The 18,127-nt window shown below is 31.7% G+C and overlaps 1 protein-coding gene across 2 annotated transcripts in view; it reads right to left on the bottom strand.

The window, feature by feature from the left end:
• Positions 1-11,137, bottom strand: part of LOC149482681 (uncharacterized) — a 54,272-nt gene extending 43,135 nt beyond the window's left edge. The window contains exons 1-6 of one of the 2 annotated variants that reach the window (XR_016316585.1): positions 10,955-11,137; positions 7,408-7,565; positions 6,158-6,292; positions 5,548-5,755; positions 4,911-5,055; positions 3,912-4,486 (exon numbers count right to left, since the gene is read on the bottom strand). Coding sequence is in view for 1 of the 2 variants with exons in the window: in XM_089703310.1 (XP_089559436.1) it covers positions 4,324-4,486; positions 4,911-5,055; positions 5,548-5,755; positions 6,158-6,292; positions 7,408-7,565; positions 10,955-11,042 (897 nt within the window). In the remaining variant the exon portion in view is untranslated. Of the gene's footprint in view, positions 1-3,896; positions 4,487-4,910; positions 5,056-5,547; positions 5,756-6,157; positions 6,293-7,407; positions 7,566-10,954 lie in introns of those variants that run through there. The other variant, XM_089703310.1, reaches the window with a different exon arrangement.
• Positions 11,138-18,127: the final 6,990 nt, after the last annotated feature.

Here is an 18,127-nt window from a genome sequence, read left to right as displayed (position 1 = left end):
AAATTTTCCGAAACTATTTATTTTACAGGTCTAAATTATTAAACAGTCAAAGGTATTTTGAAAAATAACAGTCCTTTGATCTACCGTAGGAAGATATTATCTGTATATTTTTATCTTCAAGACGAAAACAAAATTAGCAGCCGTGTACAGGTACGAATCGTGCTACTTATATTTTTCAAAAAATATTATTAACAATATAGCTTATTAGTTATGTTATGTTGTACAATATTAAAACATTTTACGACTAAACGTTTGAAAAAGCGCGTGTGAAAATATTATAAACCCCTTCTTCTCTTTGGTGGCTCTACCTAGTGGAGTATTTCGGTAAAATGCTTTTTAGTAATTTTGATATCTGCAATAGTTACGGAATAATCGCTTGTGCACACTTTACGATTATACCCTGTATAAGGCTGATGGAAAATGGCAAGTAAAACAAAAGCGAGTTCTATTGTTTTACTTGCCCATTACAGAAAGATTTAAGTGTTAAAATCTATTCAGTAGGTACGTTGGTTAAAACCTATATTGACTGAATGTATGCTCTTTAAATCAGTCAATAATATTTATTAACGCCCGACGACGCCCTTAGTCAATAACCTTAATAACCGTCAATAAGGATATTGACTGGTTCAGGGTTTTGACTGTAACATGTACACCGATTACTCCGAAATTTCTGAACATGATCTACGTGATTCTTTTTTTGTTCGATGATGTCGAATTGGTCCCATAAAAATTTTATTCGGATAGGCCCAGTAATTTTTATTTTATGAGCATTTTTGTCTGTACTCGATGACTTAATTGGAATGTAGAAACTAGCAAGTAACTTTTTTGTACACGTATTTAAATCGGATAGCGATGAAACATTATCATGACATAGAGCCTTAGCATAGAGCTGATTTGATGGTGGAATCAGAAGGTGGCCATAGGAACTCAGTAATATATTGACTCAACTTTATCGAGTTTGGGCTCGTTTGATACGTGTTGAAAAATACACTAAAAGTATTAAATAAAAATAACTGCGTTAAAAACAACCGAAAAGTAAAAAATAAAAAAGATTTGATATTATCAATTACTACATATAATTTACAAGTGCTATTTACTAAAAAGGTTTGTTATCGGTGCAGTAATTAGTGTTTTTCCGTTTTTGATGTCGGTTGTTTTTAACGCAGTTATTTTTATTATTTTTTACTTTCATTAAGATAAGTCATGAATAATATTTACGAACAAAAACATAGTTATTAAGTTAACATAGTTATTAATCATTTGCTAAAATTATGTTATCTTATACGATTTGTCATGACTACAAATAACTTTCATCCTACGATATTTCTATAAAAACAAGTAAATTTTCCTTAAAATCTACATTGGGATTTGTTTCCAACAAAAGACTTACAATTTTACCTGCTTAGACATAGTTCATATAATCATACTAAAAGGAAGATAACGTTTACACAACATAAAAACCCAGCATATTTTTGTTTAATTAAATCCAAATAACCTCAAACCATGAACCTATAAAAAAGACGGACGGATTAACGCCTAAGCATTCAGTGAAGCCTAGTATTCATCGGCGACTCATTCATGTGTGTAATGTGTATGCCAGATTGATTGCCAGATGCCCACAATTTATTGTAAAAAACTAAAAAACCAGAATTACCCCACACTTTAGTATTTTTATTTTTCAATTTATTGTAAATTTAGCTTGGACGAATCAACCACTGGACGCGAAACTAAAGGAAATTGTATGAAAACTTGTTCAACCAATATTGCCGGAGGAGAGGTACCATGTCAGTTTATGACCAAACAAATAGGATACCCTACCTGCTGCATACGATTTCAGTATATTCTTGAAATTTTTTATCAAATTATTTTATCATAATTTGAAAATTAATTAACTTTACAATATAGGTCTACCAGAATCTGATGGCATATTTATATTTAAAAAATAAGAGATTTACATGTGGCAACTTTATTTGACAACTTTTAATATGTGTGTCTTTCCTCAAAAGGCTAGAACCTGATAAGTGATACTGCATGTATTGAACATGATAAAGTCAACAATTTAATGCAGAATAAAAATATATTCAAATGTCCCGACAATTTTTGTACCACTGATACCTCCATCTGCTACTATCCACTGCTGTACATAGCCCCTGAAATTCATCTGCTTTCCTTTAACATGCTATCCTCGTCGATTCATATAAGAAAAACAAAGACATACACTTAGACTAAGGATTGGTCTCCGCGATCCTTAATCTAAGGACATACAATACAAATGGCCAAAACTAGAAATTGTCCCGTCTATCCGCGCCTTTATAGTAGCTCGTAGGTATTATATACAGTTAGAAGGCAGTGTAAATAGATGTCAAGTTTGATATTATGTTAGCACCTGAACGTACACCTGCGTATTTATATTTCATATACGAAACGTGGAGTGGCTCATTTATCCATAATATAGACAGGATCTTCGTAGAAGCCGATACGAGGAAAATGGACCATAATCAGAGGAATGACGAAATATCATGTATCATTAGGGAGAATGACGTACGATGCCTTTTCTTTTAATTTAGTTTTTATCATCTATTAATTATTCTTAGCATATTTTTATCCATTAATAGATACTTTTTTCTACTTTTAGCAAAAATAACTTGATGAACTAAATTTAGTAAATGAACTGTATTAATTTATCAGTTCAAAATTAGAGATATTCAAAAGGTTAGTTCTCTCACTTATTTTGATTCGCCGATTAGGCCTTTGTCATTCTATGTATGTATATGTATTCAATTATTAAAATACCCGCACACTTTTTATAAAAAACTGACACGATACGATAAAAGCTTCATTAGATTGATTCCATAAACAATATACAGTATATTCTTCAGCACATTAAACAGCGCTTACCCAGGCGTACGGAAACAAAGGCTCTCTGAAAATTGTCAAAACGAATTTGTGAACAGGGTATTCCAATAAAACTGTTCAGTAACCGTTACGTGCCGATGTGCAAAAGAAAAAAATTGAAATACTTGTGGGTTGTCCACTTTCCAGCCGTTTTTCAATTTCCGAACGAACTGGCTAGGTTGGGAGTTAGGACCTGTGGTTAGGACACTAGAATATTGAAAGGCAATTTGCACTGTGACCGTGTTTTGTTGTAACACATTTTATTCGAGCGAGAATTCTTTAATTGATGGATGTTTAACTGAATTTAGTTACGGATATCGGAATTTGCGAAGGTTAAATAATAAATCAAATGATATTTAGTAATGAATTCGATTGTTAAATAATACAAATTCTGTCTAAAAATAGTTATTACAAAGTAAAAATTAGAACCAATCAATTGCTTATCCTGAATATTCGTGATTCCAGTCATTATTAACATTTTTTAGTTTCAAATTTTTTATTGCTCCAGGAACTAGGAAGTAACTTGAATATTTTTAACTAAATTAATTGTTTAAATATATACGGAGAGAGTAAACGTGTAAAAGCTGTTATAACCAGTTTAATAAACCTATAGAATGAATAAACACTTAAAGCATTATCTTTTATCACTGGAACAATAAAATTTAATACTCTACAAAGTGTTCATAAAGGAGTTGTTATATTGGAGCTTATTTAGAAAGGTACTAAAGATTCATAATGAAAACAATGCTGAATTAAATGCTTTTATTGTATCGTATTATAACTAAACAATGTAAGTACATACATTTTTGTTTTGCCTCTCTGGACCTGGTTAAAAATAGATAAATGTTTTGAAGTTGTTTTTACTATTAACGATGAAATAGGCAAAAAGTTTGGTGGTTCGTTTGATGGTAATTTAAATTTAATTTCAATATGTATTTTTATAAAACTTAATATTATAATGTATGATGTGGTATTACTTAAATGAATAAATAAATAAATAGATGGTAAGTAAGCACTGCACTGGACATTTGCATCGGTCACCAGATTTTTAAAGTATGAAGGGATAAATTATAATATTAAATTGTATAGGAAGATTTAAAATTAGGAACACAGTAGGGCCAATGATTTTCACTAAGAGTATTAATTATTGCTATAGATGGCTCAGCTGAGGTTCACTTGTTCAAGTTTAGTTCTTCGACGAAAAATATCCTAGCATTTCAAAATTTACCTACAGATAGATCGAGAGAACTGACATAATTACATCAAAATCATACATTCATGAAATTAAAATTATTAATTTTGCTAATTAACAATTAAAACAGTTTTTTAAAAACAATAATTAATATTTAATCTTAATTTAAAGAGGCCGTTATTAGCCTATGCTATACTGGCCTCAGTCAAAAGCATCTAGAGTATGGAAATGCAGCATCAAAATGCTTTATCCTTTATTATAGGTACTAAACTGCCTAACGAATCTGCGTAAAAGTCTGGTTGTATTGTGTGGTTTAACATTTGCTCTTTTGTGTTGTTGGTTAAAACGAGAAGCGTGTTGAAGCCGACAGCTTTCCCGAGGCCGACGTCTTGCTCGATCCTGCAACAAATTATTTATTAATATTTTAAGATCACATTTTTTAATTGGAATTAGGTGGAAATTTAATAACTGGAATAAAGATTTAATCAGTAACTTCTTAGTAAGCAAGAAGTAATTAATTTATACGCGCAACATTGCTCTGTAGAATTTCACAAATAAATTGGCAACAGACTTAAATTGGTTCTGAGAATTCGATTCGTTCCATCAATGAGCATTCATTTCAATACAATAACATTATTCAAAAACAACACTCATTATGAAGTTTACACGAAGAAGTAGCCATTTTTTACTTGTAGCTTTAATTCCTTTTATAAGCTTTTATTATATTCAATACAAATAAAAAAAAAATTCTAGTAAAAATCGCGTTTTATTTTTTTTAATATCCTGCACAGTAAAGGCACGTTCACACGCATATATCACTCACATATCTCCAATAAAGAGCACCCGCGACGGATCGCTGACGTTGGCGCGTTTCATAGCGAACTCTCCGAACACCCGGCCCGGCTTCCCCAGCTGTATTGGATTCCGTTTTGACTCCTCTCGCACTATGTCCGTGAATATACCAGTGCCTGGAATTATTTAATTTATCAGCTTTGTACGTGTGTGCTATTGACGTATTGGTTTAGTCGCTTTGATGTAGGGTATCTGACGGAGTAGCGAACCCATTTTGAAGATCAGTTCAAACTCTTTAAAAGTAAAGTTCCGAAATATATTAATTACATTTTCTGAAATTTAAACGATAGTGGTCGATTTATTTTAATTTACAGGAACTTCTACATTAAATTGTGTATAGGTCATCAACCAAATTTAATACACACACTGACGAATCATTTAAAACTGAAACGGGAATTAATATTTTAAACATAAGTAAGTACCTAATAGAAATGTTTTCATCTATTTTCGTCAACAAGAAATAAGTGAATCATTTAGATACGTGACCCGTTCTCAAGAGCCAAAACTGTGACAATTGTCCTGAAAAAGCAGATCACCTATTTACGAAAACAGAAATATACTGCCAAATGAACAGTGAACAAGCGTCACAGTAATACCAATCTTATTACCTAAAGACAAGACTCCAGGTTTGAGTGGCACGTATTTATCCGTAGCCCCGCTTATGAAGATAACATCTGGCCTCCGCAGGTACGTGATGGCTTTGTACATCTTCGGCATGTTCACTTTGAAATCACTATCAAACACCACGGCACCTATCTCCATGTCATCATCAAGGTATTGCAGGAAATCCGCATAATAGTCCGCCGCAAGGTCTGGCTGAAACCGTGTTATCTTGACCCAAATGCAAAATGGATTCGTTCATAGGCACAACTAGACCTTGTACTAAGGATTATTAAATAGTTTCTACGAAGATATGGTAATACGTTATACGAAGGTCTGTGCAAATTTTTTCGATATTTTTTTACGCCTTATGATAAAAAATAGCAAGATTCTAACGGTACCTACAGTTTATGATACAAAATAACGTGTTTTTCCAGTTTTTAAATATTGAAATACAACTGTTATTAGGAAGTAGATACTGTATTATAGTTAAAAAAATAAAGAAAATTGTGGACAATTTGTATTTGATTCCTTCAATAATGGAGGTGGATAAATAAAGAATTATTAGTATTTTGCCCATTTTTAACTAACCATATTAATAAAGTGGTGTATACTTACGCCTTCTTTACATTTGAATCCTTGTGACTCTAAAACTGAAATAGTTTCTGGACAGGATACACAATATACTGATTTTTTAAAGTTCACTGATTTCAAATATTCCGCTATTGCTGTTGATGGTATTGTGAGGTTTTCCTAAAAAAACATACTATAGAATATGGTAGAAATCAAATAAATCAAACCAATGAAACAAAAACGAGGCAATTATATCATTTTCTATTTTCTTTGAAATATGTAATTCATAAGTAGAAAAAAGCAAAGACTTGTCTCAATTATAAACAATAATCTATTTCTTAGAACAGAATATTATACTGAGAAATATGAGCGTCAGAAGTATTAAGAATGATCATTTTAATCGTTCGTTGAATATAATTGTACAATATTATGACAACATCACTTTAGCTAATATCTTAGATTTATTATTGGGTAGAAGCTTCGATATTAAAGATTATTTATCAGCAGCCCTGTATCTCATCTTTCTTAATCAAAACCAAAATAAATGTATTCCTGGGGTATTACGTCATTATAATTATTAAGCCCTTTTGTTATCGCGGAATAACCTAATCAGGGATTTGTAAGGATGTCCTATTGTACATTTCTTACAAAGAAATCGTAAGAAATTGCCAATCAGCGATCACAATATACTTGTATAAATGTTAATATTTCTTGTTTAATTCTTTTGCTGTAGGCTCGCACAATCAGTCTTATTTCGCGGCATGAAAAATATATTCAGAGCGTTAAAAATGTAGAGACGTATGAAATATTTTTTCTTATTTGTATAAAAATCGGTACAATTTTTTGTGCGGATATTGATAAATAACGAAATGAAATATGTACGATTGAAATAAAGACAGCCTTTAGCAATAAATGTATGACGGTATAAATGTATGACGATATTGTAGGTATTTATTTTATTTATTATAGAAAATGTTTTTGTAAAAAACACACGTTTTGTAGACAGATGTTATCTAAAATTAAGTGCTAATAAAAAATATTCCTATTCAATTTCCACAATGAAAAGAGTTTCGTATTACTTATATTCATTTTTTTTAACTGGCTGGCAAAGACGCCGATGAGAAAATATTATTTAAATTTCGAATATAGAATATAGTGACTCCGATACATATATATGTTTTCACTTAGTGTTTTCATTACTCATTTGATTTTGTTTTTAATATTTATTGTTCTATTTTATATGAATACTACAAGATACTTTAACACTTATGTTCATAGTAATAAAGTCGACTTACAAAACCATTGTCTATCCCTGCAGCTTTGAATTGGGCTTCATAGTTCTGTCTGCTCCGAAGGCTGTTGTTTGACACAAAATGTACGGTTTTGCCAAGACTTTTCATCAAATCGAAGAATGTTCCTGCACCCGGCATTGGTTCTTTCGACCATATTACGCCTGAAAGTAAATGTAATTAGTACTGAAGAAATAAATTATAATAACAACTGATTATAAATTTGTATGATTTGTAGAGCGTACTGTACTGTACTTAATATTTAATTGTCGTATTACTAATAATATAATTAAAAAATAGTATCTTAATCTTAATCCATAGTTTTAATCTTCTTCTTCTATACATAATATAACAATGGATCGCAAAATGTATTAATATAACATAACTCGGGAACGGCTGAACCGATTTCGTTTTTTTTTATATTATCCCTTGAAGTATAAGGATGGTTTTTATGGAGAGAAAACGTAAACATGTACCACGGGCGAAGCCGGGCTGACCGTAAATAGATTAATTAAAGTCTATATAATTGTATTATTGTTTTTATTTTTGGTTTCACTGTAACTCACAATATTTGTTTCTCCTTTTAATAATTTACGTTGATTACGTGATATTAATTCGTTTATTTTACAAAACGAATGACGTATTGCAAATTAATTAATCTTATTTATCTGTGAAACGTCAATTCGTTTAAAATCATATTTTAAACAAACAGCATACAATATGAGATGATTTTTTACATTTAGTACTAATTGGTTTGATGAATTTTCGATATAAGTACACCTACTTTTATTTATTTATTTAAATAGGTACACATCACAGCTGACAATTTTGACTAATTATACACAAAGGAGAATGGGCATTTTACTATGGAAGTTGGGCCTGAACCCTTGAGTTGGACCAATACACATGAGATATTGTTTTTATAATAGATCATAACACATAGATAACGGGAAAAATATATATAAAAAAATAATGAACCGGGTTTTTGTACAGTCACATCAAATTTTATTTCTTTGTGTATAATATTTTTTGCAGTAAATAACTGTTATAAGACAATGATAATATCTTTATGTTACTCCAATTCACTTTCACTTACAAATACGTACTAATCTTAAGCCTTCTAATAACCGAAATACACTGATATTATGTTTTGTAACAGGTACCTATACCGTGTTTATTATAATTCAACGTAGTAAGACTTTTTTGTGGTTAAACTCAGTCACTCCAGTGACATTTAGATTTATATTTAGTTCACTCGAATTAAAAACACCGTTATTGTGCGCAAAAAAATAGCCAAATAAATAAAACTTTTTGCCTTGACTGTACAAGAACCCGGTTGATTTATTTTTTTATTTTATTTTTTTCGTAAGGTATATGTAATGATCTATCACAAAAACAATATTTCGTGTGTATTGGTCTTAGCCCAAGTTTCAGGCCCAATTTGCCCATTCTCCTTTAATCACGTCATGTTGCGGTAAAATGCCAGCCAAATTGTATGTACATTGTACACAGCACAGTTGAGTTTAAAAAAAATATATTAAAAATTAAATTGTTTAGCACAATTCATAGATCAAGAAATTTTTTTTTAAATACATGTCATAAAATAAATTGAATCCAAATCATAGTACCTACTACATAAAAATATATTCCCTCTACATAAATACTTAAACACTAAAACGGTCTATTTTCATGAAGTACCTACCTAAGTATAACTAAATTATTATAATTATTTTTTCATAGCTAATGATTCAAATAGTATCATTATACTGAAGAAGATAATAAGTCAGGGTCAAGGTTTTAGAATCAGTAGTTTTAAAAAAGATAAGATTATTCCTTTTTTTTCTTAAAAATAAGAAGTAAGATAGGTATGTATAAATAAACTGTATACTATTTTCATTCATATTGTTATAAATTTACACCAGTAGATACACCGAAGTTATTTTTTTTAATACAACCAATAAATTAATATTTTAATTTTGTATAAATGTGGTCGAATTGCTCAAAATATGCATCCCTACTAAAGTAACTCTGTCTATCTGTCTGTCTGTTACGCTTTCCCGCGTAAACCTCTCAACCGATTTTGATGAAATTTAGATGAAAAACACCACGCGAGCGAAGCCGCGGACAGAAGCTAGTTATTTTATAATTGCATTGTTGTATGAGTCTTCTTGAATTGATAATTTAGAGAGAATTAAAATTCTAAAGCTTTGTTATCTACCAACTTTCTCTATGTAAATACCTAGATTTATTTTAACTATTGTTTTTCAGTAGGTACATAATATCTACACAGCGTACAATTTAAAAAATATATTAAGGTGCCTTAAAATTGAATATAATTAGTTTATGAGTTTTATAAAAGTATATTTTATGCTCTACCTCGCTCTACCTCGCTCTACCAACTATTCGTATCAAATCTATCAATGCTACGCGTGTGTGATGAAAATATATAAGGCTATAAATGGAAAATTTAAAAGCGCTTTTAAAATAAGTCTAGTTGAATGAATATAGGTACCTATGTCCTAGTTATCCTAGTATATGCCATACAATGTCATAGTATACCATAGTATGCCATTAACAATGTCATAGTAGTACCTATTTGAGTTTGAGTTGAAGTTCATTTATTAGGTACCTATCTATGCTACTAAAAACATCAAAAGTCAGTAATATTTCGTAGTTAATTTGTTTTTAAAATAAATACCTAAGTCTATTTCGATTTTGATTTTGCGGATTTTTCATTAAATTAAAGTCTCATACTACCTATAGGTATCTACCTAGTAACATTAATACTCAGGCTCAGCTCATGGTACCGATCAATTTTTATTTTTTACGTTCATTAAGATAAACAGACGTGAATAATAATTACGAACAAAAACATACGGTTAGTTACTATCATTCGCTAAAATTATTTTGGTTCTTATAGGTACGATTTGTAATGACTATAAAAAATAGCGTTTATATAATACTAGCTTTCCACCCGCAGCTTCGCCCGCGCAGGCAAAGAAAAACCCGCATACTAACCGTTCCCGTGGGATTTCCGGGATAAAACCTATCCTATTTCCCGGGATAAAAAGTAGCCTATGTCCTTTCTCGGGTATCAAAATATCTCTATACCAAATTTCATGCAAATTGGTTCAGTAGTTAAGGCGTGATTGAGTAACAGACAGACAGACAGAGTTACTTTCGCATTTATAATATTAAGTATGGATTACGATATTTCTATAAAAACTCGTAAATTTTCCTTTCCATCTACATTGGGTTTTGTTTCCAACAAAGTCTTAGAATTTTACCTGCTTAGACAGTTCATATTATTATCGTACTAAAAGGAGGATAACTCGTTTATACGACATAAAAACCCAGCGTAGTTATTGCTGATTAATTAAAATCAAATAACCTCAAACCTTAACCTTTTCTTTGCGTCGCGTAAACAAGGCTAATTATTTAATATTTTGTATCGATATGCAATTATAACGATCTTAATAATATTATAATCAGCAAAATACATATTGAATACGCCGCCGGCTCGATCAGCTGTCGTGTGCCTGACGTCACGTACCGTCACAATCCGAGAACACATGATCGAAAGAATCGATAAACTGCTTGAACCCTTCACTGTCCACTTCCATAAGATTCACAGGTTTCATTTTCAATAAATCACTATCACAGACTATTTAAAAACACTAAAAATTGATAGGAGCAAAACACGTGCTCTCCTAACCTAGTTTGTGGCGGCACTGCGCTTGCGTGAAGTATGTTCATTAATATAATTTTACAATCGGCGTCGTTTCCATTGATTCACGGCGTGAATTTCATACGTGTGTGCATTATAAACACACATTTACATCGTGAAAACGTTTACATATTGAAGAGAGACTTCATTTCCAAGAGGATGATAGGACATTTTTTGTTGTGGCTTCCAGTAAAAATTTATTTTTTGGATGACACAATTTTACAATTTTAGTTTTTCCTGACATTATGACGAATAAGTGCGAGGTAGGTAAATAGATTTACCGTAAAGTAATTCGTGGATGACACATACTTTTTTATATTAACATGGTCTAACTATTTGTTTGTATGATAATAATATTATGACGAGATAAGAATGATAACGATGAACAGAAAAAATGCGCATTTATTGTTGAATAGTCAAGTTTCGTTCTATTAACTAATTCTTTACATAACTTACTACTGTACAATGTACATCTACACATATCATCAAACTCTATTATTAGTTACCTACACGAACAAGACGCAGCCCTAACTATGTTACAATCCCAAACTGGTTTTACCACTTTGTTTCGAGTAATTTTAAGTAGCATTAATGCGATAAATGAACTTAAACAATTGCCGAAATAGAAAGAAAACTCCGAGAAAAGTACGTGTGGTTTTATATGAGCTCAGTTGGTTTAGCTAAACATTTTATGTCTAGAATAATATTGCGGTAGGGTTGGCACTGAAACGAAATAATGTATTTTTGAAAGGGAGAAATTATTTAAAAGGGTCTTAAAGAAAGGGGAAGTTAAGCTATTATGTATAATTTATTCACACGCTATAAAGCGTAAACGGCTTGACGATGTGCGGTTGAATTGTGAAAGAGACTTGAAAGTACAATAAATAAATAAAAGTAATAATTATAACTTATTTTTGCGACAAATTATATAAAACAGTTATGCCTCTATCATTTTCCAAAGACAGATTTTTAATTACAACATGTCAATAAAATAATAATTGTATTGATTAGTTTTATGTAGGTACACCTATTTAATTTCTTCTGTATTCGGCTTTAATATTTCCAAAACTGATAAAACTTTATATTTTGCTTTTTTATTTATTTATTACTAGAGGTCTGCCCCGGCTTCGCCCGTGGTACATATTTCGCAATAAAAGGTAGCCTATGTCCTTTCTCGGGTATCAAAATATCTCCATACCAAATTTCATGCAAATTGGTTCAGTAGTTAAGGCGTGATTGAGTAACAGATAGACAGACAGAGTTACTTTCGCATTTATAATATTAGTATGGATTAATACATTTGTGTCTCATCCTTAAGCAAAAACATAATACAGTTATTCTTAAGTGTGCATATAAAACTTGAAAGTGAAGTATGAGACCTAATAAAATGTTTTCTTATCTTACCTTCTATATGTATAAACCTAGAATCTTAAAAACTATAATATCATTCTATTTTCTTATATCTATACATATAATAAAATCGTAGGAAAGTCAAAACTGTACATTGAATATTTTTTTAAAAGAATACATAATCCATGATCTATAATCGATATAGAAGCCAAAAATATAGTTTTTAGAATTTTTGTCTGTTTGTCTGTTTGTCTGTTTGTCTGTTTGTCTGTTTGTCTGTTTGTCTGTATGTTTGACCGAGCTAATCTCGAAAAGTACTGCATAGATTTACTTCAAATTTTGCATGAATATTCCTAAGAGATCGGGTGAGGATAGTTTAAACATATTATCATGATATCACCTTCGGGGGAGGAGCTGTGAGCCTTTATTTTTCTTACATATTCCGTGTACTACGACAGCGTACAATCTAAAGACTCATGTTTAAATGTTGGTTTCGAGTAAGCCATGCTATTATCTAGCTTTACAAAATAAAAACTATGTCATTTACGTAATTTGGGCAGAGAAACAGTTAAATGAATCTTAGCAGTATAAAGACAAATTTGAAACAGCGCCATCTATGAAGTGTTAGAAAAATCAAACACACGTTAACTATTGGAAATTAATAATCAAATGACGCATATATAAATGTTGTTTGACAATATCTAGATTGACACTATAAAAATTATGCCATTTAAGTAACTTGGGAAGAGAAACATAGTTTAAAGAATGTAAGTTGTATAATGTTAATTTTGTAACAGTGCCATCTATGAGATTTCGTAAAAATCAAATCAATTTAGATGTTAACACTACCGAATAAACAGTTGGAAATTAATAATTTAAATATAATTATGTTATTTATTTAACTCTTTAGCCCATATCTTCCCTTCCCTATAAGGTATATTTCGTGTAAATAATAAATATACTACATTTTTTAAAGTGAGGGTAGATGTTTATTATTTTAAGTAAAACTAGACACCATTATCTACAGTTAATCTAATATTGATTGCGTTCATTAGTTACAATTTTAAAAATCTTCGTATTTTATAAATTTACTAGCTTACCGCCCGCGGGTTCGTCCGCTTTGTCTAAAACCTAATAAATTATATACTAAAACCTTCCTCTTGAATCAGTCTATCTATTAAAAAAACCGCATCAAAATCCGTTGCGAAGTTTTAAAGATTTAAGCATACAAAGGGACATAGGGACAGAGAAAGCGACTTTTTTTATACTATGTAGTGATATTTATAAAGCAATAGAATGCCATAAAACCAAAAATATCAAATGCAATCTTCGTGTTTTGTGAACTTTCACCATCATGCGTTCCCACAAAAAGTAAGTTGTTACTTATAGGTAAACCTAATAAATTATATACTAAAACCTTCCTCTTGAATCAGTCTATCTATTAAAAAAACCGCATCAAAATCCGTTGCGAAGTTTTAAAGATTTAAGCATACAAAGGGACATAGGGACAGAGAAAGCAACTTTTTTTATACTATGTAGTGATATTTATAAAGCAATTGAATGCCATAAAACCAAAAATATCAAATGCAATCTTCATGTTTTGTGAATTTTCACCATCATGCGTTCCCACAAAAAGTAAGTTGTTACTTATAGGTATTTATTTTTTACTAGCTTCCGCCCGCGACTCCGTCCGCGCAGATGTCGGTCTTCGCGTGGATGGTTTATTTCTCCATTTTGAGTAACTCTGACAATGACATCTTATTAATATCTATTGGACCCAAATACGGCTAGGCCTATAATAATACGCAACGTGTGTTCGCGGTTCTATAGAACAACGTCCATGGATAAAACTGAAAAATTAAGATTAATTTTTTTTCTACGTATTTTTCCAGGATAAAAAGTATCCTATTTTACGCCCAGGATAATAAGGTATAATTATACCAAGTTTCATCGAAATCGAACCGTTAGTTTTCACGTGATGTCTTCACATACAGACAGACAGACAGACAGACAAAAATTTTTTTAATCTCATATTTGGGTTTGGTATCGATCCAGTAACACCCCTTGCTATTTATTTTTTCAATATTTTCAATGTACAGAATTGACCCTTCTACAGATTTATTATATTACTAGCAATGCCCTGCGGTTTCACCCGCATAGATAGCGATATCGTTACAGTGAAAAGTCTACTATAGGTCGGACTATAGGTTTAATTTTTAATCACATGAAAATCACCTTTACCCCGTCCCGCACTACGGCCTTTTTTTTTTTTGTTTTAGTGGGGAAATCTTTCATAGATACCCACGGCCTCCAGGGGAGGGGACGTGGGTTATCTCGGATTCCTACCGACCAAAATCCCACTGTGTTCCGTCAAGACGCATATTGGTAGAATTCCTCCGTGACCCCCGCACTACGGCCTGCTCGAACAGTATACGTACTATTTTCTGTAGATTGACACTTTCAAATTCGTTATATCTTTTGAATGGAATATCCAATTCTTTTCATTTAAAAAGTATTTTGCTGGTATTGAAACAGTCTGTAATAAAACATCATTTAATGGGATAAGGATTAATATATGTGTATCGATAACATGGTTTGATTACTGTCGGCACTTCTATTTACTTTGAAAACGTAAAAAAGTTGTTGTAGTAACATAACTACTGAAGATGGACATATGGTATCGCGGACTTTCTTGTAGATATTGATCCATTCTATAATACTGTAGAACATTTTTTTGTGCTATCTTCAATAGATTCCGCAGCGCACGCGATGACAGAAGTTTTATTGAGGATTTTTTTACACCTTGGGTTACATTATTGCATTTTTGGTAAGGATCTCTAATTTTTTTGAAAATGCAATATAGCCTATGTTGCTCAGTAAAGATGCAGCTTTCTAATGGTGAAAGAATTTTTGAAATCGGTCCAGTAGTTTTTGCGTGAAAACCATACATACATACATACTTACATACATACTTACAAACTTTTCCTCTTTATAATATTAGTATAGATGTATAGATAATGATAGCAATTCATGTTTTTTGTTGGTAGGTATTATATTACACTTTTAGAATGAAATAATAAAATGATGAATTCATTTATTATTTTGAGGTGCATTGGGAACAGTAGTTTTTGATAAAATTTTATTTGTAAGTAGCTTTTTTTATAGATTTACAGTTAACTTTTGATTTTGTTATTTACTGATTCAATGCTCATAAAATTATATCGCCTTTGGAAGACGATTTCTGCTGATATTTTTACAACACCACTTGAAAATTGATGATTTGATGGTAAAGATAGTAGCAGCGAGGATTAAGTGGAAATTAGTAATCATCCGCTTCGTCAATTTTTGACTTTAGTTAATGTCCAACGTCCAATGGTTCAATCATTGTAAGTATCTCGGGAAATTTTGGAGGATATTTTTCAGGAAGGAGAGGAGGGGCAGCCAACCACATATCAAACGACTACGTTTTAGTACCGAAAAAAATGTTATTCCAAATGAAACGTAAATTTTGCACAAACAACTGTACAAGTAATGTTTTTATTTTGACTTTGCGGCTACTGATTATAATATTTATCGTTATGGCTATCGAGGTACCGACCGTACTGGGATCAGAGTACATGATACAGTTCATCATCCAGGATTGCTAAGAGCATTTTAACACTGAAAAAGATGTTTTCTTTGAATCGTAGTTGCTTCATTTATTTATTTTTAATCATTTTACATAATATGTTTTATATTTTATAAATATAATATCATTTTCATTATTTAAGTAGATAAAATAAATTATGTAACGGTTTTATAAGAAAACACAGTATATTTATTAGGCGACGGTGATTTCTTCCAGGCAAAAGATATTCATCAGCTCAATAAAATTGAATAGTATGTTGTTAGTTATTCTTTAGATTCACAATTGTAATGAGCATTTCCGCAAGCAAGTTGTATCGTAGTTTAGATATATCATAGTTTTGACATATTAAAGTTCCAACAAAACCCTCAAATTTTTGAGCAGGGTTGAGCAAGATAATTTGAAAAATGTGCCGTGTTAAGTATTATAGAAAAGGTTAGTTCGTTGGTAATTATTATTTCTTCTTCATTTACATGTTGTTAGTAAAAATAAACTTTGACTAACAGTCAAAGTATATTTTAACTAATACTACTTAATATCTATTATACCTACTTATGTTCAGTATTTATCTGTATTATTCATCATCATCAGCCCATATACGTTCCCACTGCTGGGACACGGGCCTCCTATGAGGGTACAGGCCATAATCCACCACGCTGGCCAAGTGCGTGTTGGCGGATGACACATGTCATCGAACTGTTTTAATTCTTCGACATGTCGGTTTCCTCACGATGTTTTCCTTCACCGTTCGAGCAGTGGTGATGTTACAACATGCGCAGATAAATTGAAAAATCAATTTATTTCCTGCGCGCTCGCCTGGTCTCGAACCCCGGACTTATCGATTCGAAGTCCGAGGTCTCACCACTGAGCCACCACTGCTTATCTGTATTATTATTGCTTGGTAATTAATATATTTTCATGTCGTATACCTAATTATAAACATAAGTTTGATGTGTAATTAGCTGGATTTATTTTTACACACTGACAGACTTATATTTTATGTTAAAAGAGTGTTAATAGTGTAAAGCGCGTCACACACGGTGAAGATACTATAATATTTTATCTTAAGATACTGTTATATTTTATATCACAGTATCTTAACGCATCCGGTATCAGCGTTCGGACCATCATTTTTCTTTTTGTCATTGCGTACTAAGACCCCTGTAGAACCGCCATCCTTTTACAAATGACGCGAAATTTTGTGGGTAATAAAATATAACAGTATCTTAAGATAAAATATTATAGTATCTTCACCGTGTGTGACGCGCTTAAATCATGATATTTTTTCACAATTAATAATAATCCTTTTTTCTAATGGTGTTGGCATTAAATTAAACCGCGCTGTCGTTTCGTTCACAAAAAGTGATGTTATGAGGAGCATATTCGGTCCTCATATCATAAAAAATCTGTGCGAAAACAATAAGCACGTGTGAGGCCCTCACGGCAGATCGGGGCGGTCTGACGCGAAGTGGGGACAGCGTTGTCACTGTATCGCTCTTGCCACGCTGTTCAACAGACTTATTCGATAGTTCAGTTTTGTGTTAAGACCGGTGTGACAACCAACCCGTGAGACAACCAAACCCGGTCTCCCCTACTATCCCGTGAGACCGAAACCTTCACTGAGAGGGTATGACGTCTCACAGCTGATTGCAAACGGCATATTGTACTATCCCGTGAGACCGAAACCCTCACTGAGAGGGAATTACGTCTCACTACTGATCACGACAGTCATATTTTATCTCGAGAATCTGAAACTTTACTCAATATGAAGACCGTTTGACAAATAATAGGGTGCATCATAATATTATTCGATCTCTTGAAGATGAACATGAGTATAAGCAATGACTAGAGTAGGGACGCGAATATTACAATTATATGAGACAAGAACGATTAATAAGTTTGTTTAATGAAAGATTAAGAATTGAAACTATTCGGTCTCTGGAAACGGACGAATAGCGAGAGGCCCGTCTTACTGCAGACAGATTTCGTCATAGTCTTAATGACTTGAGGTAAACAATCTACGA

Source organism: Colias philodice, chromosome 14 (assembly GCF_061535455.1).
Source record: "Colias philodice isolate Cphi_HAF_F1 chromosome 14, ilColPhil1 Martin Lab GWU primary, whole genome shotgun sequence".
In the NCBI taxonomy this organism is placed as follows: domain Eukaryota; kingdom Metazoa; phylum Arthropoda; class Insecta; order Lepidoptera; family Pieridae; genus Colias; species Colias philodice.
The sequence above is the reverse complement of the archived record's forward strand: the minus strand, read 5'-3'. Positions and strand labels throughout refer to the sequence as shown.